Genomic DNA, 26,495 nt, shown 5'->3' with positions numbered 1-26,495 from the left:
CAGTGCCTAAATCTAGGAGGTATAGTACACTTGATTCAGAATAGATCACATGAGTCTACAAGGGAGGGGGGGGAAGCACATCTATATTTTGTCCAGCAACTGGCCTGGTGCTGCCATTCCTCAAATGCAGTTAATGGCAGAGAAGTAGGAGGAACCTGAAGATCTTGTGATTCTAGGAGACTGGGCTAGACATTAACAGCAGACAACTTCATAATACAAAATGAATGAAAGGGGACATCTTAAAATGCTGGGCTTTTCTCTGTTAACACCCCCCACCCCAAGAAAAAGATCTTTAAGTCATTCTGAATCCTAGGAAATGGTCTAGTTTTATAATGGCTTCTAAAAAAAGCCAAAGCAGGTATTATGCCTCTATAGGTCCCTGATGCAACTGTCCCTTTAACATGTACAGTTCTGTTGCTACCATTTCCGAAACAGAAACCTAAAAAATAAAATTCAGAAGGATTAAGAAAAAAAAACCCAAAACACACACACACACACACACACACACCATACCACCCAACCTGACAAACCCCTCCCTTATAAATTCTAGAACCCTTACGCCAGGATGGAGAGGAGTCAGTGGTGACACTTGTACACATGTCATCTATTCTAGTGTATATTTTATGAATTTAAGGGAATTTTAATTCTGGAATCTCATGGGACACCTGGAATCTGTGGCACACCACTGCTGCAGCACAGTTGCGAGACACCGATATAGAAAGTGTCAGCCTACTCAAAGCAATAACTAATTGATACAACTGGCTTACCAACGAACATCAATATATTGGAGAAAGCAGGTATCTTTCCCATGACCCTGCATCACAATCAGACAGCTGAAAAGTATTCCCTTCATCTTCACCTAAAGTTTGCAGAGAGGGGGACCCACACAATGCATAATGTGTACTATTAACATTAGTAAATTAACCAAACAGCATAATAGTTCCAAGTTAAATTTTCTGTGAGTATAACCCAAACTTCAGATTGGAAGGGTATATATTCTCTTACCCCCTCCTAACTCTTCAGTGAACAACAACGTTTATAGATCCTCAGAAGTACCACCTTACATATTATGATTTCCTCCACTCCACTCCGGACAAGCAATTTAATTTCACTGAGGCTACGATTGTAGTTATTCCCAAGCCAGACAAAGATGCTACTCTGGTTAAAAATTTTCGTCCTATCTCTCTTCTCAATTTGGACTACAAAATTATGGCTAAATTACTTGCACTAAGACTCACCACAGTGATCCCATCTCTCATACATGGAGATCAAACTGGATTCATCAAACATAGATACATAGGAGATAACCTTCGTTTATTTCATCATATCAATGCTCACGCCAAAACAATGTCTGATCCTGTGATTGGTCTAGCCATTGATGCCGAGAAGGCATTTGACCGAGTGGAGTGGCCTTTCTTATTTCGAGTACTGAAATGGTACAACTTTGATTCTTTTTTTACAGACTGGATAGAAACATTATACAGACAACCCACGGCTCGTATTCTGATTAACAATTCTCTCTAATAGATTTTCCCTCCATAGAGGTACCCGTCAAGGCTGTCCCCTCTCACCATTACTATTTGATTTAACATTGGAACCTCTATTGTCAGCTATCCGACAATGTTCCTTAATTAAAGGTGTTCCCTTGTCCAGTAGAGATATTAAACTAGCAGCTTATGCTGACGATGTTCTTCTCTTTCTCAAGGATCCTCTTGTCTCTATACCGCATTTTATCCACATCGTCTCTCAATTCTCTCAAATATCTGGATATTCTGTTAATTGGGAGAAATCAGAGATCTTTCCGCTAAATGATCACATTTCCTCCTCAGATCTAGCTCATTTTCCTTTTCCATGGTCACAAGGAGCTGTAAAATATTTGGGGATTTTAATACATAAAGACCCTTTACTTGCTCAGAATCTCAATATATCTAAAATCAAAAACTTAGTTTTAAGTACTACATCTCGTTGGTCCCCGCTTTATTTGTCCTGGTGGGGTAGAATAGTCTCCATTAAAATGACCTTAGCCCCACAAATTAATTATACTCTATCTATGCTTCCCCTTCTCTGCCATAAGTCACTCTTTCATTGGCTTAATACGAAAATTTCTGAATTTATTTGGAACAAGAAAAAACCTCGTATTGCTCTCGCCAAGCTGAAAGCCTCTAAGATTAAAGGTGGTTTAAATTTACCTGATTTTTATTATTATTACATCGCATCCTTAGCCAAATACGGAGCTCATTGGATTGCTGATTCTTATCCACAGGATCAACCAGCATGGTTTGAAATGGAATGCTTTTTATGTGCACCACTACACATCTCCTGCTTCCTTACAGTGTCGATACCTAGACACTTGAGAAAATATTCTTTGCTAAGTGCAACGCAACATGCTTTTCAACTATTAGATGCAGCGGCTGAGATCTCTGTTGCTGAAGGCCCACTCCTGTCCCTTTGGAATAATCCTAAAATTCAAAATAAGGGTAATCTCTTTCATGGAAGAGGTGGCAGCGGGCGGGTGTGTGGTTTGTTCATCAATTAATCTCCTCCACTTCATTTGTCCCATTTGATACCTTCTGTTCTGTAAACTCACTCCCATCCTCTACATATCCTCAATGGCTTACGCTTACTGGAATTCTATCTAATGTTCAAATCCGCCTTGACTTTATGACCTCACAACAAACTATTCGTCACTGGTCTACTTTGGCTTTACTGAAAGGTAAGGCGATATCTTTTTTTTTATAGTATCTTAAGAGACCACACCTTCACCTTTACACCTCAATCTATGAACCATTGGGGTTCTATCCTAACGACCACACTTTCTGAAATAGACTGGGAACTCTTCTGGTCATCTACAAACCGTCCTCTATTATCTGCAAGAGTTTCACAATCAATGTTCTTTGTTATGTGGAATGCTATATGGACTTCATTTCGAATGTGGAAAGCAAAACTGAAACAAGATCCTACTTGCTGGAACTGTTTGAAAGAGCCTGGAACTCTTGATCACATGCTTCTTCACTGCACTATGGTTCATTCCTTTTGGATTCGTATATGGGACACTATAAAATCTATTACCAAATGTTCAGAAGATATTTCCATGGACATTATAATCCTTCGTTCTCAACATCCTTGTTTTGCACTATCAAACTGTCCTCCTAAACTCATTGACACCATGTTTGTGACAGCTCTTATGCACATTTTGAAAAATTGGAAGTCATCCACACTACTAGACTACACCTTTTGGTGGAACTCTTTGAGCATGTACCACAAATTCGAATCATATGCATATGAAAAGAATACGATATCCCGTTTCTCTACAAATTTGGTGCGAAATAAATCACCTTGGTCATTCTTAGATTCATATGTTCACTCTGCCTCGTAGACACTTCTGCCACTCTCTCACTCTCTCTCTCTTTCTCTATCTCTCTTTTTTTTTTTTTTTTTCTCTTTTCCTTTCTTTTATTTCATCATCTCTGCTTCATCTATCCTTTCTATTTCTTTTCTTAGCAGTTTCAAATACATTGAATTCTTCTTACTAGTCTGTTATATGCAAATGAATGCAATTATGGTTTCTCTTGTTTATACATCACTATTTTTTTTTTTTATTCAATCTTTATGTACTTGAACTGCTTTTTGTATATTATTTATAATATTCAATAAAATTATTGAAATAAAAAAAAAAAAGAAGTACCACCTAGCACTCAAACAAATTCATTGTCAGGCTTTATGTACTTCCTCACCGGATCATTCAATGGTCGGTTACAGCGGCGTTAAGCTTTAGAAAGCTATATGGTGCCTTGATAAAACCCCTTTGGGTGAAACATGTTGGCGGTATAAATCCCTGAAAGCATGACCACACATTTAAAGCTAAGCATTTCAACCATTTATACACTAAAGTGGAAAAAAAGTATTTATAAATTTAACATCAAAGTATGAAGATCCGGGGAGGAAGTAGTGCATAAAGCTTGACACAATGAATTTCTACGAGTGCTAGATGGTACTTCTGAGGATCTATAAAATGTTGTATTATTCACTGTGAAGAGAGTTAGGAGAGGTAAGAGAATATATACGCTATTAACATTAGTAAACATACCATGACTTAGTGAGGTTATGATCCGATTTATTGATTGGAGTGTGAGTCTCCATACAGCAGCATTTTATATCTGTTCAGGTCTACCTCATGAGCTGGCAATTGGAGATGCTTGCATTGCAATCTTCCGCACCATAACCAAAATTAGATTTGAGCCCGTTTTGTAATTGCTTTTTGTGGTGATAATCATGTTAAAATTCAGTTATACTTATTGGCTTGTTATAAAGTCTCAGGTATTGCATATTTAGGATTTCCAAATCTCTGGAATCACTTCCAAGGAGATTTACATCTATACAAAATCTGATATGTTTTAGCATCTTACGGCCAGCATTCAATTTGTTTTGACTCCTTGACATTGAAAATATACTCGGTTTGTATATATTAGGGCTGCAGAGACAATATGGAAACATTAGACTACATCTGGGGGCTAATTAGCGACACGAGTTACAAATATAATCACAAGTCTCACAGGCTACTCACTTCTAAATCTCCTGTGGTCATCTTTATATAATTTCAGTATAAATACATGTTAATTGTGATTCATATGTTGCTCTTATGACTAAGAATGAAATGATGAAGATTCTGTGTTTTCATATAAATAGGTAAATTTAAAAAAAAATTTGACTATGCTGTCACAAAAGCAAAGTGTTATGGAAATAAGACATTTTCTCTATTTTAGGCTTGGTCAATTAAGCAGTCACACTTACTGCCCAGGAACAAAATATGATTACACTATGTAACATGATTTAACATGTATTCAAATCATATATATGCAACTCGATATACGGTAGTACACACTTGGGAGGAATATGCATTGCACAAAATTAGTATTTAAACAAGTTTACTTTACCTCACATTTCATTTCAGAATTCTAAATGTTGAGCACAAAAAAGGACTGAAGAGTAAAGATAAAAAAGGCAAGAGATTGTGGCTTACCGCAGCTCTTTTCATCCTCTCCACTTTCACAATCAACTTCACCATCACATTTCCAAGACATCGGGATGCACTGTGGCAACTGAGGGCCACAGCTGATCTCATTCACTCGGCAAGTTCTCATATCTGCAAGGAATAATTACACTGAATACAAAAATGTCATCTTATGCATTATGAAATCAAAGCGAGTCCTTTGGAAACAGGGCCTAAGTTGTCTAGATCATTGATGGGACGTATGCATTTAGCATGTCAAGTGCAGACACAGCAATAAAACAGTAACTAGGTGAGTTTTTAAATCAGTGCAGGAAAAAAAAAAGTGGAAAAAGTCAAATGGGGTATGAAGCGTCAACATGAAGCAGTTTACTGGAGCTTACTACACAGTTATACTACCAATAACTATAACCAATTTTAGTACATTAGCAGTTAGCAGCTAACTAGCAACATATGTTGCTCAAAGTGTTTAGTATAATGCCTAAGTCTTGTTTGACATGGCTTCTGCTCCGTACTTTTAAGTTACTACCCTCAGACTTGGGGGGGGGAGGGGGGCATTCAAAATTTTACCCTTTATCAGTGAAAGTACTTGGAGGACAATTTCCTTTGAGAGTTTAATCCCTGAACTAAATGCAAAAATTTCTACAGAAGTTCAAATCATTGTGAATGAGGCCGGCAGTTATGCTGAAACATGGTACCAGTTCAAGTCCTTCCTCTCAACTCTTTGGTGGGGGGTGGCATTTATTTTATGCATACTTGACACTTGGTCTTAAAGAATGACAAGTGTCAAGTTTAAACCAAGTTTTCTATTTTGTTGGCATTCCCTACTTTTTCTCTTTGTAGGCGACTTTGGGAAGTCCCTATTCCTTTCATTCAAACTTGAGCAATCAAGGTGGATCCTGTAGTGCAGGACAGTGGACTAAAAAAAAAAAAAAAAAAGTGACCCAACTTAATACAGTTATCCTTCTGAACTATGTATCATTGTTCAACAGTTTAGGCCCGACTTTAAAAAAAACTAAGAGTTCAGGAAAGTGAAGGGAGGGAGAGGAATCAGCCAGAAATCACCTTAAACTGATTCATTTGTTGAGGAAATTTGATAATATTTGTCCAATGATGAAACTTTCAGCTTTCAAATCTGGCAGGCTACCTGCTTTTCAGAAAATTTGGGCCATCTATCGACACTGGAGAGAGGCTTTGGCTTCGCCCAACGTTCTTTCTGAATCCATATGGGGATAATGCTTTTTTAGATTGTTACAAACTGGCCTTCTTTTTGTATTTGCTCTTTGCCTTGTGGCGTGTGTACTGCCATTAGAATTCTACATGTGCTCTTCGAGGGGGGGGAGGCTCTTTGGAGGGAAGCAAGGTGGGGGGGACTGGTGGGATTGGGATTTTGCCGTTTCTGTATTATTTACAATGTTTGTTTATACTTCTTGAGATGCTTTGTATTGTATAGTTTTTGCAAAATGAAACTTAAAAAAAAAAAAATGAATAACCTTGAACTGGTTATCTAGCTACTTTTTAATTTGAAGATGTATACTCAAAGATGCTGGAAAGGAAAGAAATGTTACTATTCATGTGTCCTTCATTTATCAAATTTGAAGTTCCTATCATATTTGTATTTCATAAACAGACTCAAGGTATTTCAAAGCTTAAAAGCTTAAACTCACGGCAAAGCTCAAGGCTCTCATCAGATCCATCCTCACAGTCCAAGTCTCCATCACAGTGCCACCTGTTAGGAATGCACTGTCCATTCCGGCAAATAAAGTCAGACTCCTTGCATGTTTTCTTCTCTAAGAAAAAAAATAAAAAAATAAAAAAAGTTTACACTATTTAGATTAAGCATGTTGGAGAACAAGTGTAATTCAAAGAACTCAGGAGAGGAAGAACATAGCCTAAACCTAATTGACTTTCAGTTACATATTTACTTCAATCATACAAAATGAAGGCTTTTAGAGATTCATATACTTTATATTCCATGTCAGTCTGTATAAGTCTTCATATTAAAGCTGTGTTTAAGTGTACCTGGGGAGCTCCAGTAGGATCAGCTCAAAGTGAATGCTATTGCTACTAGCAATAAGCTATCTGAACCTCTAAGCACAATTCACCAGACCAGTGGTTCCCAACCCTGTCCTGGAGAACCACCAGGCCAGTTGGGTTTTCAGGATAGCCCTAATGAATATGCATAAGAGAGGTCTGCTTATAATGGAGGCGCCAGGCATGCAAATCTGCTCCATACATATTCATTAGGGCTATCCTGAAAACCCAACTGGCCTGGTGGTCCCCGATCACATCATATCACCAGTAGGGGGTTTTACACCAAGAAAAAAAAAGTTAAGATTCATAAGACTGCTGTCCTAAGACTAGAGCTAGGTATAAAGGCTTTGCATTTTTGAACCTAGCCTAAAGACTAAATTAATGAAGGATTCATGCAAACAAGTACCTAAAAAACAAGATACATTTGCCCTTATCAGTCAATCTGGGCATTTTCTAGCTAGATTCCCTAAAATATCCAAGGCAGGGGCTATATAGATTCCAAAAGGTACAGGAGTTTCCCTCCATAGTTTCTATTTTCCTTTATGCTTAGCTAATATCTCAGAAGTGGAACCCTAGTTGCAGTCAGCATCCGATTATCACTAAGCCCTATACCAGGGGTAGGCAATTCCGGTCCTCGAGAGCCGGAGCCAGGTCAGGTTTTCAGGATATCCACAATAAATATGCATGAGATAGATTTGCATCTCAAGAAGGCAGTGCATGCAAATCCATCTCATACATATTCATGGTGAATATCTGAAAACGACCTGGCTCCGGAATTGCCTACCCCTGGCCTATACGAAGAGGGCTCCGAGTGTTACCCTACTGCAGGGGTCTCAAAGTACCTCCTCGAGGGCCGCAATCCAGTCAGGTTTTCAGGATTTCCCCACTGAATATGCATGAGATCTAGGTGCATGCACTGCTTTCAATGCATATTCATTAGGGAAATTCTGAAAACCCGACTGGATTCTGGCCCTCAAGGATGGACTTTGAGATCCCTGCCCTACTGCCTTTGCTCCAAGGCTATTGCTATTTCTGGCTAAATGTTGATGGCAGGGGAACCAAAAGACTAAAAGGGGATCCCTATTGGCTATGTACCCTCTGTAGCACAGCAAGGGTAGGAGACATCCAGGGTGGTTGTGCCCCCTGCCCTCTCTCCCCCCACCCTCTGCCTCCACCCTCCCCCCCCCCCAAACCTCTAACTTTGCTGGTGTGAGCAGCATCTCCAACCTGCTGACTATGCTGGCCTCGGCTCTCCCTCTTTCCTCGCAGAAAGTGTCTTCAGAGAGCTGCAGGTTGGAGATGCTGTTTCTGCTGGCAAGAGTTAGAGGAAGAGGAGGAGGAGAGGAGTGGAGCCAGTGTCCCTGCCAAGATGGCACCCAGGGCGGTCTGCCCCCACCCCTTTACTATGCCACTGTCCACCCCTGCTCTAGGCAGAGGGCAGCCTCCAATATGATGGATTGGACAACCCGCTTGCCTCGCCTATTGCTTTTAAAACTTCTTCCAGTGTAGAGATTTGACTATGTCCTCGTCTGATATTTTGCTATTGATTATCAGGGGAGGGGGGGGAAGAGAAAGTAAAAGAAACAAGAACAAGTTCAGTATTACATGATTTGCCAGCACATTAAATAAGCTTGTTAAACTCGGCAGCTTACCACAGGAAGTCTCATCGCTGCCATCAAGACAGTCTTCATCCCCATCACACTTCCATAAGAAAGTAATACACCGGCCATTGTCACACTGGAACTGAGAGTCCTCACATTTTGACTTTACCCCTTGAAACAAAAAGCAGAAAAGTTTTAAAAAAGTCACCTTGCCACACAAGTTCTTCAAAGGCATGGGGTTTAGAAAGTCTAAAACCTCTATCCTGCTAGTTACTGTATAGAAAAATGCAACCTTTTAGGCCTTCCCTGCACCCCCCAAAAAAACCCCCAAAAACTGTTGAGCAACATTAAGGGGACCTTTAAAGGACAGACATGTTTAGAGGTAATCCATTCTCATGTTCAACAGCACATCAAGAAATTAGTGTTTTTGTAGTATATTTCTCCCTCCGTATTCGCAGTGGATACAGGCGGCCAATAGGTGCGAATATGGCAAAAACCGCGAATAACTAACTGTTATTTGCAGTTTTGGGAAAGTGTCATTTTTACTATTGAAACCGCAAATAACTTTTCAGGGGCAGGCAAGCAAGCAGCGATTTCAGGGAAGCCAACCAGCAATTTGCATGCTGGGAAAAAGCCTCTCTCTCTAGGAATGCTGGGAAGCGTTTTTCTCATTGCACATTTGTGGGAGAAAGCATGGAAGCAGCAATTTTTAGAGTTACAGCACAGTAATGGTAAGTGATACACTTTGTTACTGTACAGAAAGGAAAAAAACTTTGGTGATATTTGGGGGGGTGGAGTCAGCAGCCAAAAAATCGTGAATAAGTGAAACCGTAGATACGGAAACCACAAATATGGAGGGAGAAGTGTATTTTACTATGTATGCTGACGAGTTTAAATAATTTTTTTTTTTTTGGGGGGGGAGCGAGTACATCATGGCCTGGGAAGGTATTTATTAACCAGCTAGTGTGCCAACTAGATAACGGAGTTATGAGCACTTAGTGGAAAGTGCCTCTAGGTTATTTTGCCTAAGAAGTGTATCAATATTCCATTAGCAAACTTCAAAAATAAAATGTAAATGCCTTAAGTGCTGTGTAGAATCTGTTTTAGCAGATTTCTACCACATTTAGTTAAAAAAAAGCAGCCTTAGATCTTTTCAGCAGATGACTAGGGAATAACAGAAGTGGATTCAACCTGACAGGAGAAAATGCCAGGCTTTAAGCCACTGTCAAAGATCACAGCTGATGGCTGTTTTGAAGTCGCACCGCTTCAAGTCCACAATATCAGTGGTGCACATGGCAAGCACTTACAGGACAAGATTCCTCATTTCTACAATTGTAGTTTCCTTTTCACCAAGATTTGTAATCTATTCAGCAGCACTGTGTGCTCTCTTAACTCCCAAGAGCTACTATAGAACAATCTAGAATTTATTTCCAAGCACTTAATACTATTACACCAGATTCCAGAGGTCAAGCCACTACCAAGTGAAGCCTTAATATTTAGCCAATGGCACTTAAGCCAGGAACAAAAATTCAGTATATATAGATGTCTGGCTTTGAAAGCTGACCCTTCCTGTATGGTGAAAAACTTCCCTTAAAAAATGGGTTGGCTAAAAAAAAAAAAAATAACACACCATCACAAAACTTTTACTTGGTTAAACTAGAGAAACATTAAGTTGAACCAGTCCTGCTCTTTAAATATGGATTTGTGCTTATGCCTTAGCCAATCTGAGTTCATGTCTGCTCTGTAGTAAATACCTAGTCTAGGCAACCAACACTAAAGCTTATGTTAAACTGTAGTGGTAGAGTTAGATGCGACATAGTTCAAGTTGTACTACAGATCAGTTTTGGTTGCAACAGAAGCACCAAGGAATATAAGAACCAAGTAAGAACCTAGGCAAACCCTGGTGCCCCTACTCAATTTGATTAGGACCCTTGGACTCCCCTATATACCTGGGAAGAAGGAGGCCATCATCTAATTAAAGATGTGTTTTCTAACATACCTTCTATGTTGAGAAAGTGCCACTTGAGAACCTCTCATCACCCCTCCCTCAAAAAAGCAAGTCTGCCGTAGGTGACTGCTTAACCATGTTGATATTCTTTGGACAGAAAGACCTAATTACCAAGGATTCATTTAGGGAAGCATGAGTTGGCGACTCAACCAAGCTCTTGAATAGGAAGGGCTGGTTAATTCAGGTTCTTGATTGTGCAGTGAAGAGCTAGCAGGGGATAAGTTACTTGCCCAACTAGCAATTGTGTGGTTCATTAATTTTAACCATGCAACAATGGATCAGGACCTTTTGATAAGACTTGCTAGGGGGTTCTCAGCAGTTTAATTCAGGTATTAATATGCATTAGAGTTGCATGTAATGGAGAGTACACTCTAAGTCAGTGTACCTCCTGAGATTTCAGGTGTGCCATGGTACGCTGGGGAGGAGAAGAAGTGCTGGTACCTGCTGACTGCCTTCAGCATGTCCTGTAAGCAATCAGTGGGTGCCAGCACCTTCCTTCTCTCTGACCCTCTTCCCTTCTGGCAACCCCCCCATGGGCATCTCAGGGTCCTCCTGGAGGGCCTTCACACACACGTGGCCATCGACATGTCACGCATGCGTGTGATGTCATCACGGCGATATCTGCGCACTTCCGGTTGCCTCAAGCCACGGCCACTACCTTTAGTGTGCCACCGCTCAAGAAAGTTTGTGGGACACTGCTCCAAGTGTTACATTCTGTGGCTATATCAAAAAACTAGACGGGCTACAGCAGGGATCTCAAAGTCCCTCCTTGAGGGCCGCAATCCAGTCGGGTTTTCAGATTTCCCCAATGAATATGCATTGAAAGCAGTGCATGCACATAGAGCTCATGCATATTCTTTGGGGAAATCCTGAAAACCTGATTGGATTGCGGCCCTCAAGGAGGGACTTTGAGATCCATGGGCTACAGGGTGCTCCAAGACCTGCTTGAGAAACACTGCAGTTTATGCTGCGATACATGTGTGCCTGTAAAAGGGAAGTAGTAGATAAGTATACTGTTTCAGGTTAGGAATGAAGGACAGTGAGGAAAATCCCAAGTGGCACAGAACATGCAATTAAGAGTCAAGTGTTAGGGAAAGGCATGGACAGTGGCATCCTGGAAATAAAGGATTTAAGTTAGGGAGGGAGAAAAGTTGAGAACCCAGTATATTGTACTGTGGCAGAAAGATCAGAAGAGACCAGTGATGTTGGTACCCTGGTCTCTTTCTTCTGGAATAAAGAAATGATGTCCCAGCTCTTCAAGTGTCTACACTCCTTATTTAGCAATGGTTTTATGGAATTTGGATTTTTTTTTTTTTTATAGGGGGATATTGCCCTGAACAGCCTGCATGGGCGAAACATGAATTTTTGTTGGCAGGCTTTTCCCAGTGCAAATGCAAGATAGTGAAAGTTTTTCTGCTCATTAATAGAAGGTTGGAAATTGAGAATGTTCCAATTTTGAAAACCATGAATTTTAAACTCATAACATGAATACTTAATTGAACACCTGCAAAATTTGGACTAATTAAGATATATTGGTGAATTTTTGTGCTCGTTGATATTGCCTGGATGTGTGGTTTAGTGCTGATCCTAGTTAGCACATCCTAAATTACCTTTGAAATAAGTGCCTTACTTCCTATTTAAGATTAATCATGGCACAAACTAATAAAGACTACTTTGGACATATGGATGAACAAATGCAGGTGCTTACGCAACACTCAGCACTATTAGAACAAAATGATAATTGGCTAGATCTTCTGAACCTCCATAAAATGCCTCTCATGCTGAACTTTAGTGCAGTATCAAAAAAAAAAATCCTCGTGGACTGCATGTTAAAGAGCCACGTATGTTTACTAATAAGTCTTTATGGACAAATGGATGGGCATTTTAAATTCCTGCAGGTGCAATCTTATGCTGTTAATCAAACCCCTGATATGAATTCATGTCTCACCCATACAGGCTGTTTCAAGGCAATATCCCCCTGTTAAAATCAAAATTACTCCATAAAACAATTGCTAACATAATTGTCTTAAATGCAGAGAAAACTTTTAAACTTCACCCGACAGTCTCACCTCACACCGATTTCACTTCAATTTCATTCACATTTCAAACATAGACGTGGCGTATTAACCACTAGTGACATGGTAATGTGATTTAAAAGCAACCCTCAACTATAATGGCTAAATCATCCATGCAACTTTATTCAAACCAAATGACTCCAGTGTTTAAAGATCCAAAACTGCTCTAATTTAATTTTCCTTGAATATTTCATGAAGTAGCAGTGAAATTGTTTCACTCTTAGATCTTACCAGGTTACTCAGCTGGATTGGCAACTGTTAAGATATTGGGCTTAATTAGGGTTGCCAGACATCTGGGAAACCCGCACATGTCCTCTTTAGAGAACTGTCAGGGCTCCTGGAAGGACTTTCCAAAAAGCACAGTTACTTACCGTAACAGGTGTTATCCAGGGACAGCAGGCAGATATTCTTAACGCATGGGTGACGTCACCAACAGAGCCCCGGTACGGACCTTTTTAACTAGAAAGTTCTAGTTGGCCGCACCGCGCATGCGCGAGTGCCTTCCCGCCCGACGGAGGAGAGCGTGGTCCCCAGTTAAGATAAGCCAGCTAAGAAGCCAACCCGGGGAGGAGGGTGGGACGTAAGAATATCTGCCTGCTGTCCCTGGATAACACCTGTTACGGTAAGTAACTGTGCTTTATCCCAGGACAAGCAGGCAGCATATTCTTAACGCATGGGTGACCTCCAAGCTAACAGAGAGGGAGGAGGGATGGTTGGCCATTAGGAAAATAAATTTTGTAACACAGATTGGCCGAAGTGTCCATCCCGTCTGGAGAAGGCATCCAGACAGTAGTGGGTAGTGAACGTGTGAACTGAGGACCAAGTGGCAGCCTTGCAGATCTCCTCGATGGGCGTGGACTGGAGGAAAGCCACAGAAGCAGCCATAGCTCTGACCCTGTGGGCCGTGACAGCACCTTCCAGTGAGAGACCGGCCCGAGCGTAACAGAACGCAATACAGGCAGCAAGCCAGTTGGAAAGCGTCCGTTTAGAGACAGGACGACCTAGACGGTTAGGATCGAAGGTCAGAAAGAGCCGAGGGGACGAGCGGTGAGCCCTGGTACGGTCAAGGTAGTATGCAAGGGCACGCTTACAATCCAGCGTGTGCAACGCCTGTTCCCCAGGATGAGAATGGGGTTTAGGGAAAAAGACAGGCAACACAATGGACTGGTTGAGGTGAAAAGCCGAGACCACCTTGGGAAGGAATTTAGGATGGGTACGCAGAACCACCTTGTCATGGTGAAAAACAGTGAACGGTGGATCGGCGACCAGTGCATGCATCTCACTAACCCTCCTGGCAGAGGTGATGGCAATGAGGAAAAGCACCTTCCATGTTAGAAGTTTGAGCGAAGTTGTGGCAAGAGGCTCAAAAGGGGGTTTCATGAGGGCTGATAAAACCACATTCAGGTCCCAGACAGGAGGAGGCTTCAGAGGTGGTTTGACATTGAAGAGGCCTCTCATGAACCGGGAAACCAGTGGATGAGCCGTGAGAGGTTTTCCGAGGATAGGCTCATGAAACGCAGTGATGGCACCGAGGTGGACTCTGATTGAGGTAGACTTGAGGCCAGCATCTGACAGAGAGAGCAAATAGTCCAGTACAGTTTCCACCGCTAATGAGGTGGGATCGTGATGATGCAGTAGACACCAAGAGGAGAACCTGGTCCACTTCTGATGGTAACATTGGAGGGTGGCCGGTTTCCTGGAGGCATCCAAAATGCGACGGACAGGCTGAGACAGATTCTCTGGAGAGGTCAGCCTGAGAGAAACCAAGCTGTCAGGTGGAGCGAAGACAGATTGGGATGCAGTAGAGACTGACGGTGCTGTGTAAGTAGAGTAGGAAACACAGGAAGAGGAATGGGCTCCCTGGAGCTGAGCTGAAGCAGGAGGGAGAACCAGTGTTGGCGAGGCCACCGAGGAGCGATGAGAATCATGGTGGCCCTGTCCCTGCGGAGTTTGGATAACGTCCTCAACATCAGAGGTAGTGGAGGAAAGGCATAGAGGAACCGATCCGTCCAGTCGAGCAGGAATGCATCTGGGGTCAGACGATGAGGAGAGAAGAGTCTGGAACAGAACTGGGGTAGCTGATGGTTGTGAGGCGCTGCAAAGAGGTCCACCTGTGGAGTGCCCCAGCGAGCAAAGATGGAGTGGAGTGTTGAAGGGTCCAGAGTCCACTCGTGAGGTTGAAGGATGCGGCTGAGATTGTCGGCCAGGGAGTTCTGTTCGCCCTGAATATAGACAGCCTTGAGGAAGAGATTGCGAGCCGTGGCCCAGGTCCAGATGCTGAGAGCCCCTGACAAAGGAGGCGAGATCCGGTGCCGCCTTGCTTGTTTATGTAGTACATGGCGACTTGATTGTCTGTGCACAGGAGAAGGACCTGAGGGCAGAGAAGGTGCTGGAAGGCCTTGAGAGCATAGAACATGGCTCTGAGTTCCAGGAAATTGATGTGATGTTGACGCTCCTGAGGGGACCAGAGTCCCTGGGTGCGTAGATCTCCCAGGTGAGCTCCCCACGCATAGGGGGAGGCATCCGTGGTTATGATCATGGAGTGAGGGGGTAGATGAAAGAGTAGACCCCTGGAAAGATTTGAGGAGTTCAACCACCATTGAAGAGATTGCTGAAGAGACGATGTCACAGAGATGGGATGAGAAAGAAGATCTGTGGTCTGTGACCATTGGTTGGCAAGAGTCCATTGAGGTGTCCTGAGGTGGAGTCGCGCCAGAGGAAGCACATGGACCGTCGAGGCCATGTGGCCCAGGAGGACCATCATCTGTCGGGCAGGAATGGAGTGATGAAGGAGCACCTGACGACAGAGGTGGAGCAGGGTCCGTTGACGGTCGGAGGGGAGAAACGCCCTCATTAGTGTGGTGTCAAGAACTGCTCCAATGAACTGAAGTCGCTGCGTGGGAAGCAGATGCGACTTGGGGTAGTTGATCTCGAACCCCAGGAGATGGAGGAAAGAGATGGTGTGATGAGTGGCTTGTAGCACAAGTGGAGACGTAGGTGCTTTCACCAACCAATCGTCCAAGTAGGGGAACACCTGGAGGTTGTGAGACCTGAGGAAGGCCGCCACCACAATAAGGCACTTGGTGAACACCCTGGGCGATGAAGCGAGGCCAAAAGGTAGCACTTTGTACTGATAGTGACGGTGCTGTATCTGAACCGTAGGTAGCGACGTGAAGTCGGATTGATTGGGATGTGAGTGTAGGCCTCTTTGAGGTCCAGGGAACATAGCCAGTCGTGTTGAGAGAGAAGAGGGTAAAGCGTGGCAAGGGAGAGCATTCTGAACTTCTCCTTGACTAGACACTTGTTGAGGTCCCTGAGATCGAGGATGGGACGAAGGTCTCCTGTCTTCTTGGGAACCAGGAAGTAGCGGGAGTAGAATCCCTGACCCCTTTGGTCCGGAGGCACCTCTTCGATGGCATTGAGAAGGAGGGATTGGACCTCCCTCAGGAGGAGGGGGGTTTGGGAGGAGTGAGAAGCAGACTCTACGGGAGGATTGTCTGGTGGAAGAGTCTGGAAGTTGAGAGTAGCCGTGGCGAATGATGTTGAGGACCCATTGGTCTGATGTGATGACCTCCCAACGGTTGAGGAAGATTTGGAGGCGACCTCTGATAGGCTGAGGAAGAGGCAATGATGATGGGAGACTGGCTATGCCCTGGAGGAAAAAGTCAAAAGGGCTGAGATGGTTTTGATGGAGGGAGAGGCTTGGCAGGTTGGTGAGACTGAGCGAGCCTGAGATTGATGCTGTTGACGAGGTCGGCGAGGCTGCTGTTGAGGCAGGTTGAGAGGTCTGGCCGAGAACCTGCGCTGGTATGAAGACTGCTGTCTGTAGGTGCGAGCAGGTGGAGTCTTCTTTTTAGGTTTAATCAGAGTGTCCCACCTGGTCTCATGTGCTGAGAGTTTCTGGGTTGTTGAGTCCAGGGACTCTCCGAAGAGTTCATCACCCAGACAAGGTGCGTTAGCCAGGCGGTCCTGGTGGTTAATGTCCAGGTCAGAGACTCTCAGCCATGCCAAACGTCGCATGGCCACCGCCATGGCAGATGCGCGAGAGGTCAGCTCAAATGAGTCGTAGATGGAGCGAACCATGAATTTCCTGAGTTGGAGGAGGCTGGAAATATGTTGCTGGAAAAGAGGGACCTTACGTTCAGGAAGGTATTTCTGTAAGGAGGAGAGCTGTTGCACCAGATGCTTCATGTAGAAGGAGAAGTGGAAGGTGTAGTTGTTGGCTCTATTGGCTAACATGGCATTTTGGAAAAGGCGCTTACCAAATTTATCCATGGTTTTTCCCTCTCTGCCAGGAGGGGTGGAGACATACACTGGAACCCTGAGATTTTTTCAAAGTAGATTCCACCAGGAGGGACTCGTGGGGCAATTGAGGTTTATCAAACCCTGGGATTGGAATAACCCGGTACAAGCTATCCAGTTTACGAGGGGCTCCAGGAACCGTGAGGGGAGCTTCCCAGTTTATAGAAAGTTTCCCGTAAGATGTCGTGGACGGGCAACTTCAGAAATTCTTTGGGAGGTTGCTCAAAGTCTAGGGCATCGAGGAAAGCCTGAGACTTTTTAGAGTCGGACTCTAAGGGAATGGAAAGAGCTGCTGACATCTCCCTAAGGAATTTGGAGAAAGAGGATTGCTCTGGTTTGGAGACGGTGTCGGTCATGGAGGGTTCTTCGTCGGTTGACGAAGTGTCCTCCTTGGTACCGTGAGGGGAGTCTTCCCACAAATCTGGGTCCCTAACGTCGGGGTGCGTACGTTTGGACATTGGTGTGGAGGGCTCGGCATGGCGGGTCTTTGAAAGAGATTTGCCTGAGCGCACTGAGGCGGTACAGGGTGAAGAAGACCGATGTCGTTCCTGGGACCGGACAGGGTCGGCAGCATCACGGGTATGTACTGTAGGTGTTTCTGCCAAGAGCACCGGCATGGAAGTATTAATCGGTACCGAGGGGGTCGACACCGATGGGACAGTGTGAGGCTCGGACCGGTCCCGTACCGGAAGGTGCGGTGCCAGCAATGCCGGCAACAGTTGTTGGAGCCGTTGTTGCAGCTGCTCCTGTAACTGTGTTTGGAGTATGGCCACGATGCGGTCGTCCAGGGGAGGCACCGGTACTGCTTTTTTCTTCTTCGGTACCATAGGTGCCGCTCTACGCTCCGGCGATAAGGAGGCCGATGATGAGGCACTCACCGAGATCGGAGCGGAGCGTTTGCGGGGCCGGTGCGGTGCCGGGAGGGCCAGTGTCGCAACCGTGGCAGGAGGGCGCTCAAGGGAAGTGAGAGGCTTCTTAGCCGGCTTACCTGGGCCCAACGACCCCGAGGAAGGGTCCGGTGGTGTTGATGTCGTCAGTGCCGACTTTTGTGGTGCCGTTGACGTCGCAACCGGTTCCATGGCAGATCTGGTACCAAACAAAATATTTTGCTGGATCTGCCGATTTTTCAAAGTACGCTTTTTAAGCGTAGCACAGCGGGTGCAGGCGTCAGCCCGATGCTCTGGACCCAAGCACTGGAGGCACCAATTGTGTGGGTCGGTGAGGGAGATCGGGCGTGCACACCGCTGGCACTTCTTAAAACCCGGTTGAGGGGGCATGAATGGAAACACGGCCTCCGCAAAATCGAACCCGGAGGCCTGTATGGTGGCAACAGGCCCCGCCGGGGCCGGCCTGAAAAAATAAGGAAAACTCGACGAGTTGTTTTTTTTTTTTGAAAACAAAAATAAAGGGAATCTGATAAGAAAAAAGGAAAAAAGTGAAAAAATACGCGAGCGGGAAGGCAAAAATTAGTTTTTCAACGGCCGTTGAAAACGCATGCGTCTTCTTCGCTCCGCGGAAACGAAGAAACTGGGGACCACGCTCTCCTCCGTCGGGCGGGAAGGCACTTGCGCATGCGCGGTGCGGCCAACTAGAACTTTCTAGTTAAAAAGGTCCGTACCGGGGCTCCGTCGGTGACGTCACCCATGCGTTAAGAATATGCTGCCTTCTTGTCCTGGGATAACAGTATTTGTCTAGGTTTTAAAAAGCCCTGATGAGTTGCGGTCGCAGCGGTCGCATCCAAAGGCCTCTGAGCATGCTTAGATGACATCACACATTTGCATATGCTCCAGACATGACTGGAGCTCATCTGGAAGAAATAGGGGGGGGGGGGGCAAGGCTAGAGGCAGAATGTGTCTGAGGTTTCCTGAAGAAAAATATGGTAACCCTAGGCTTAATGGAAGAGTCTGTCCCAGTATAGCAATGCATATGCTCAGAACAGGGTATCTATTATTTGGGGCAGCATTGCAATCCTAGGTAGTGCGTGAGCATGCTTGCAGCATAAGGTGTCCTGTGCCATTAAGAGCATTAAGTTGTGCCATGTACTGTTTTGAGGAAAGTCTATAGTAAAAAGTTGAACTGTTATGACTAACCTATTATGATGTTGTATGTAGCCCAATAAAAAGATAGTGTTTAGCTAAGCCAGGGCTGCTCAAGTCCAGTCCTTGAGATCTACTGGCTGGCCAGGTTTTCTGGATATCCACAATGAATATGCATGAGAGAGATTTGCCTGCACTGCCTTCTTGGTATGCAAATTTCTCTCATGCATAAAACCTGGCCTGCCGGTAGATCTTGAGGACTGGACTTGGGACAGCCCTGAGCTAAGCAGTACCTCTATGGCTTAAGATGTTATAGGGCAGTGGTCCCCAACCCTGTCCTGGAGGACCACCAGCCAGTCGAGTTTTTGGGATGACCCTAATGAATATACATAAGATTTGCATATAATAATAACAACAACAACAACAACAGTTTATATATCGCAATACCGTTAAGTTCTATGAGGTTTACAATAGATTAAGCGAGGTACAAATTGATTGAATTTAAGAAGGGGGAAGAGGAGTTAATAGGACCGGAAATGCATTGTTGAGGAGAGAGAGATTAATAGGACAGAGGAATCACTATGGAGGAGAAAGATGAGTGGGTCAGTTGTCTAGATACTTTAGGAACAGTTGTTTTTAGACGTTTTCTGAATTCCTCATAAGTAGTGGGCGAAAGCAGTTATCTAGGTCTTTACCCCACAATGCTGCTTGATGTGAAAGAAATTCACCTCCATTATATGCAAATCTTTCATGTATATTCATTAGGGTCATCCCAAAAACCCAACTGGCTGGTGGTCCTCCAGGACAAGGTTGGGAACTACTGCCAGTAGATGTAAATCAGGGATCTCAAAGTCCCCGAGGGCCACAATCCAGTTAGGTTTTCAGGATTTCCCCAATGAATATGCATGAGATCTATTAGCATACAATGAAAGCAGTGCATGCAAATAGGTCTCATGCATATTCATTGGGGAAATCCTGAAAGCCAGACTGGATTGCGGCCCTCGAGGAGGGACTTTGAGACCCCTGATGCCAATTATCTGAGATGCTCTGAAAATCCATGAACAGATGCCATCAGTGTCCAGCAACATCCATTTCTGCCTGAAGGGAGCGCTACTCTTGACTGACCAGCATCCAAGCCATTACCCATCTAGGCCCCTGATTAAATATATGCACTAAAACTGGGCTTTAGCCATTTAGAACATGTTTCAGAGTGAGTTATGAAGTAGAGGATGTTGTGCTAGAAGTTGCTGTTCAGGTGTCGGGGTTCTGGGTCTGCGCAGCTGCCCCAAAGCTAAGTAGCACTGTTTAGCAATAGTCCCTCATTGGCAGGATTCCGCCGACTCACTGCTCACTCCCTTTGCATCTATGCCAGACCCTGGCGTCACACTGTTCTGGCTGTAGCCCACCGAGCTTTTCACAGGCATAGAAATACTAAAGCTGGCTTCTAGTAGCAGACAGCTGTTGCTCTCCTGAGCTTTGTCCCCCTCAGTACTTCTGGGTTCACCTCTGGCTTTTGCCACAGGTTATTCACTGGGGCCATGTGTGTTAAAAAAAAAGTTTAGCTCAGTTACAAGGAACTGCAGGGGGAATTTAACCCAGTTCCCCTGGTTCTCAGATGGTAGTTCAGTATGTATGTAGCTCCCACTCAATATGTAGAGAGAAAAAAAAAAATAGTACAGATATGAATAGTGTAGCTGGAGATCCCAGGCCTGTTAATGAAGCTGTTAGACTGCAGTATAAGGCAGGGCTAGCCCACTATGATTGACGTGCTCATGGTTGATAGCATGTTAACAGATATGCTCTTCTTGGTTAAGTAATGGTGTAACCAAGAGGCAGGGCATTGTTCACCATCCAAGGATCTCTAAGCTGTCAGGCTGGCTGAGGCTTGGGTAGTGGGGGAATTAAGTGGAAGGATATGACCTGGTAGGGCTGTATCTGGTAGGCTGAAGGTAGAAGTGTGAAGCTTGGAAATAAGAGTGGTTATGAGAAAGGATCTTGCACTAATTGGGGGGGGGGGGGGAGGGGAGAGAAACCCAACTACAGTAGATGGAAATAGGGACTTTGTGATATTCAAGGCAGTGATCAGATCAAAAAGGTGAATGAACAGTCACCAAGTAGAGAATCAGAAAGTAAGATTGTAAAGAGGAGGAAAGAACCAACACATTGAACTAGATAAGGGAAGTGAAAATATCATTTAAAATTTAAAAAAAATTTCCAAGTTTATTTAAAAATTTGTTAATCTGCTTATCAAATTTCTAAGCGGAGTACTTAGGCTATGAAATTGGGCTGCACAAAAAAAAAAAAAAACCAAAACACCAGACAGATGTACTGTAACATATTGGGAAAGGAGGAGAGAACTACATTGGTAAATAGGACAGAGGGATCCCATCTGTTAAAAGGTCTGAAGATAAAAGCTTTACAAATCAAAGGCATCTGAATAGGAAGTACATTCCTAAGGCCAAGACTTAACAAAAATGCACTTGTCTTTTGTATATCAAGAGTGCATCTCCAATGTTTAAACTGAAAAGGAAAGCAGACATTTCCTTTTATTTGGTCTCTGGTAGGGTGAGCGAAATATTGCTCTTGTGCAGTTTGCATATAGATTAGCAGCCAATCAGTGTGCCTGTGCCCCTCCCCTCCCCATGGGTGTATTGTATGCCATGGCCTACTATAAAAATGTTCAGATAACACCAACAGCATCAACCTAACTGCCAGGATAAAATTGGATTGCTTTTCCTTCTGGAAGGACCACTTCACTGTGTGAAACAAGCAAACACAACCTTAAGATCTATATCCACTGCACTTGCTAGTTCTGCTTGAGTGTTCTGAAGGGAACTTCAGGAGTTTGATCAGTTGTTACATAACTGAAAGATTTCCTCTTACAAGAGAAATAGATCTAGTGTTTTGATTAAGGGGAGAAAAGCAGAACATATCCACTGCTTAAGGGCAAATGTGTCTTTCGAGGTATTGCTAGAGAAGCATGCCAAGCTATGGCTATACTGTATAGCTGTAGTTGTATCTTCGTCACTAAATGGCATTTAGCGGTTGGGAGCTCCTGAGCAGTTGCTATGAATTGCCCCCACAGGGTCAAGTTAGTCCTCAATAGAACAAAGAATTGGCAGAGTAGAAGTTCTCTAGGTCTGCTTGACCTTTAAGACCTTAAACAGGTCTTAAGTACCATCTGTGGGCAGCTTCTGAAGCAGATCTCAAGAATGCTTGTGCTTTACCTCAGGTGAGAGCTAAAACCCAGTGCATCTTTACCTCAGATTTAGCTCCCAAACTTGTCCTTTAACAGATTTGTCTACACCACATGCAATCTCAAAATATTAGTTGCGAATATCTTGAAAACTTGGATTGACTGAGGTTCCCCCAGGACAGGATTGGGAACCATGAAGCAGATGTCTTGAGGTACTGTTTTGAGGTTTGGGGTTTTGTCTAGGGCACAAACAAAAGCACTAGAACTAAAATAGATGTCATTTGTTTTACAGAGACGGAAGAAGGCCCATCCAAGAGAAGAGAATCTGATCTAGAGCCCTGAAGGGCGTTGATGAACAGAGTGTTAATTTGAGCCTGCCATAGGCTCTCATTTTGCTGAACCTTGAACTATTTTGTTTGACTTTTATACAATTCAGAATTTGCCAATCACTGGCTATTACTTTTAAAGGGTAAAAATCTCTAGGGACTGTATTAATAGCGACTATGGCAATATGATGTTGTATCCTAGCACAACAACTAGGCAGGACTAATCTGGCCTCCTAGCCCCTTTCTGAAATTATAAAAAATTTGGTTGTCCGTCCCAGATGGTACAAGAGGGCACCCGCTCAAACTCAGGGGCGGAAAATTTCATAGCGACACCAGAAAAGTATTTCTTCAGAGAGAGTGGTTGATCATTGGAACAAGCTTCCAGTGCAGGTGACTTCAAGAATAAATGGGATACCTACGTGGGATCCCTACGAGGGTCAAGTTAAGGCAATTGGGTCATTAGGGCATAGACAGGGGGATGGGTAAGTAGAGTGGGCAGACTTGATAGGCTGTAGCCCTTTTCTGCCATCATCTTCTATGTTTCTATGTAATTTCTATTACTGTGGCTTTATGAATTGGCGACTTCAAAAGATCAGAACCAATATTGCCACTGTACTCCTATTCCTACATTAAAAAAAAAAAAGCCCCAAGTTTATCTTCTTGAAAGAGAATGCTCGAGTCCATGTGCAGTAGAAGGGGCCATTGTTGAAAATATGGCTAGGACTCAGCAGCAGTCTTGGAAACTTCAATATGTAGCTGCACCAGTTAAAAAAAAAAATCCCCACACACAAGTTTTAGTTTTATTTTTCAGGTGGAAGAATTCCCTGAATCGTTTATACAAAACTGAAAAAAAAAAACAACCCAGACCCCTTTAAAAAGCAGCTTCTAGAACAGTTTTGTTTGTTTTTTTTTTAAAGTTATGTTCTTACATGAATCTGGTGTGGATCCATCTACAAGGGTGTGTGGTTTGGGCAAGACATTACATGTACATAGAAGTTAGGGAAGCTGCTGCTGAAAAGAACAGGCTCATTAATGCTCTAATTTCAAAGGTTGAAAGTGCTGCTGTGAAAACTATTTACAGGGGGGGGGGGAAGAGGGAAAAAAGGTTTTAAAAGTGCCTATGGAATATGTACTATAGCTTAAGAGCTGTGGATGGTGCTTTGTGCCAGGTATTTTCATAAAATTGCACTTCAGTTGGGAGTTTGGACTATTGACAATTGCCATTTTTGTCAATGTGAAAGATGTCTTATTTATTCGTGTCTGAAAGTGTCAAAACAGTTTCCACTTGGCTGGGCACTTAATCTGGTCAGCTCGAGTTGTGCACAATCTGAGGATGTTTAAGTGAACTGCACAAGTTATTCATTCAATTTTCTATACTGTTCTCCCAGGGGAGCGCAGAATGGTTTACATGGTGTTATTCAGGTACTCTAGCATTTTTCCATGTCTGCTCTCTGTTCAACATGCTTCTTGTGACTCAACGGAGTCCTTTGGGAGATACACAAACAGCTGCTTCTCAGAGACATAGGACCTAAGGGAGATGCTCATTAAAATGTTTAATCATCTAATCTTGTCCTTGTATGAAGTTCTATAATAGTGACTAAAACGTGCATACTAGTTCTACAATCCACTACATTGCATCTTTGCAAACTCAATTATCCTGTATGACAATCAGACCTGAATTTATCGACGTGCTAAGGGTTGTCAAAAACTACACAAGCCACAAAATTCTGAAAGCTCATCCATTAAGTTACCTGAATGGTATTAATAATGCTCCGAGTTTCTTTAAAGCTGATAACTTAAATAGTCTCACTCATCTAAGTCAAACATGCACATCATCTTTGGGAACGCTGCAGCTACAATCTTCCATTAGATTACGAAAACCGTTTAGTGTGCCAAGATGCACATCTTAAGTATAGAAAGTCACGTTTACTTAGCACCCTTCACATTTAACCTCATTTTGTACCCAGGTATCAGAGTAGGAAGATCAGGGAGTTTAGCCCTTCACTACCCCCTTAAATAGCAAGCTGCATTGCTGCAGACAGGGCTCTTCCTAGTAGCAGCAACTAAGGAACATTTTCAAAAAAAGGCTTTGTACCTTAAGAACATAAGACTTGCTGCTGCTGGGTCAGACCAGTGGTCCATCGTGCCCAGCAGTCTGCTCACGTGGCGGCCCTTAGCTCAAAGACGATATGATTTGAAGAGTAGAACAAGCATTTTCCAAAACCACTAGACAGCATGGCCTTATCTGATGTCTGATACTTTAAAGTGGTCCTTCACCTGTACGCTATTACTGTTTTAGATCTGGTGTTGAGTTTCTGGCATTAGAGTCTAGAAATTCCAGAAACCGATTCTGGTCTGAGTTTCTCACTTTGTTTCTCCTGGGAAGAATGTTCTACCAGGTCAGTTTTCTAAACTGAACTTAACACACACTGTTCTGTCATACATAAAATTCAGTTAAGTGGGCTCATTCTCTATGCAATGTCTTCAGATGGAATAGTTTGTGCATAAAAATGCACAAATGAACCTCCACGCCTAAGCCAAGTTATGGTATGTGGTGCATCATAAGTGAAATTATAAGTACCACAGCAAGTGTTAATCTCAAAACTCCCAAAGGGAGCATTGGCAGCATACAAGATGCAGCTTACTTGCTCAATTCTAAGCAGGCCAACAGGTTGCACCTAAACAAAAATTAGGTCTTTCTGGCACATACAGATCTAGCTGAATGTCTTGGTTTTTAAAGTGATTAGTTTGTTACACAATAGATTCCTTGAACTGACCCCTGTCGAGTAGGACACCAGAACAGCAATGGGGAAAAAAATAGAAAAACACACATCACAAGCAGTGGAGACAAAATTGTTTGAATTCAAAGAGTGTGATATGATTATAAAAATTTTAAAAAAAAAGTTACATGAGCACATGATGTGTCAACTGATGCTTAGATAGCAATTCCAGATGTTAATGCCAGTACAGTGTTCCTCTGCGAATTTGTGGTTTGTGGACTTGCTTATTCACGTCTACTCAACCACCTCTTCCTGTAGAAAAGTCGGGCTACACCAATCAGAAGCTGCATGTCACGCAGCTCCCGATTGGTATAGCCCAGTGGTCTCAAACTCGCAGCCTGGGGGCCACATGTGGCCCACCAGGTCTATTTTGAGGCCCTCAGTAACTCGCAGCCCGGGGGCCACATGTGGCCCACCAGGTCTATTTTGAGGCCCTCAGTATATTTATCATAATCACAAAATAAAATAACAGTTTCTCGATCATATGTCTCTTTAGCTATAAATCACAATATTATTATTAGGACTTTAGCCAAAAAGGAAAGATTTATAAACTAGAAAAAGTTTTACCTCATGCAAAATTGTCATTTCTTTAATAAGACTAACTATTTTTTTCTGAGGACCTCTCCTAGTATCTACAAATCCAAAATGTGGCCCTGCAAAGGGTTTGAGTTTGAGACCACTGGTGTAGCCCGACTTTACTACAGGAAGATGCAGAAGATGTTTACAGAGAAGAACGCAAGTGATTTTCTTCACCCGCCGGTGCTCCAGCTGCCCTTTGACAGGTGAAACACCACATTTGCAGTTTTTCCAAAATTCATGGGGGTTCTTGTGAATACCTGTGAATTTCAGGGGGGGGGGGGTTGTACTGTACAGTGCAATCTGTTTAAGATGGGCTACAGAGATCTGATCAAAAAACGTGAGTAATTTGAAACATAAAGACAGTGCCAGGCAGACTTATGACTGTCCCAGAAATGACAAGAGTTTGAAACTTAAGATCAGTACTTATACCTCCCAAGAAACACCAAAAGAATTTAATCAGGTATATTGGAGAAAATGGTAAAACTACCACCCTGAAACCTCAATTTATACCCTCTAGAGCAGACATGGGCAAACTATGGCTGCCTCTGAC

At 43.4% G+C, this 26,495-nt stretch overlaps 1 protein-coding gene across 1 annotated transcript in view; it reads right to left on the bottom strand.

Annotated features, from left to right (window-relative positions):
• The window catches only part of VLDLR (very low density lipoprotein receptor), a 114,433-nt gene that overhangs the window by 57,870 nt on the left and 30,068 nt on the right, over window positions 1–26,495 (bottom strand). The window contains exons 2-4 of the mRNA XM_033925291.1: window positions 8,695–8,814; window positions 6,676–6,798; window positions 5,021–5,143 (exon numbers count right to left, since the gene is read on the bottom strand). Of these exons, the coding sequence (XP_033781182.1) occupies window positions 5,021–5,143; window positions 6,676–6,798; window positions 8,695–8,814 (366 nt within the window). The remainder of the gene's footprint in view (window positions 1–5,020; window positions 5,144–6,675; window positions 6,799–8,694; window positions 8,815–26,495) is intronic.

The sequence above is a fragment of the Geotrypetes seraphini genome, chromosome 1 (assembly GCF_902459505.1).
Source record: "Geotrypetes seraphini chromosome 1, aGeoSer1.1, whole genome shotgun sequence".
NCBI lineage: Eukaryota > Metazoa > Chordata > Amphibia > Gymnophiona > Dermophiidae > Geotrypetes > Geotrypetes seraphini.
The sequence above is the reverse complement of the archived record's forward strand: the minus strand, read 5'-3'. Positions and strand labels throughout refer to the sequence as shown.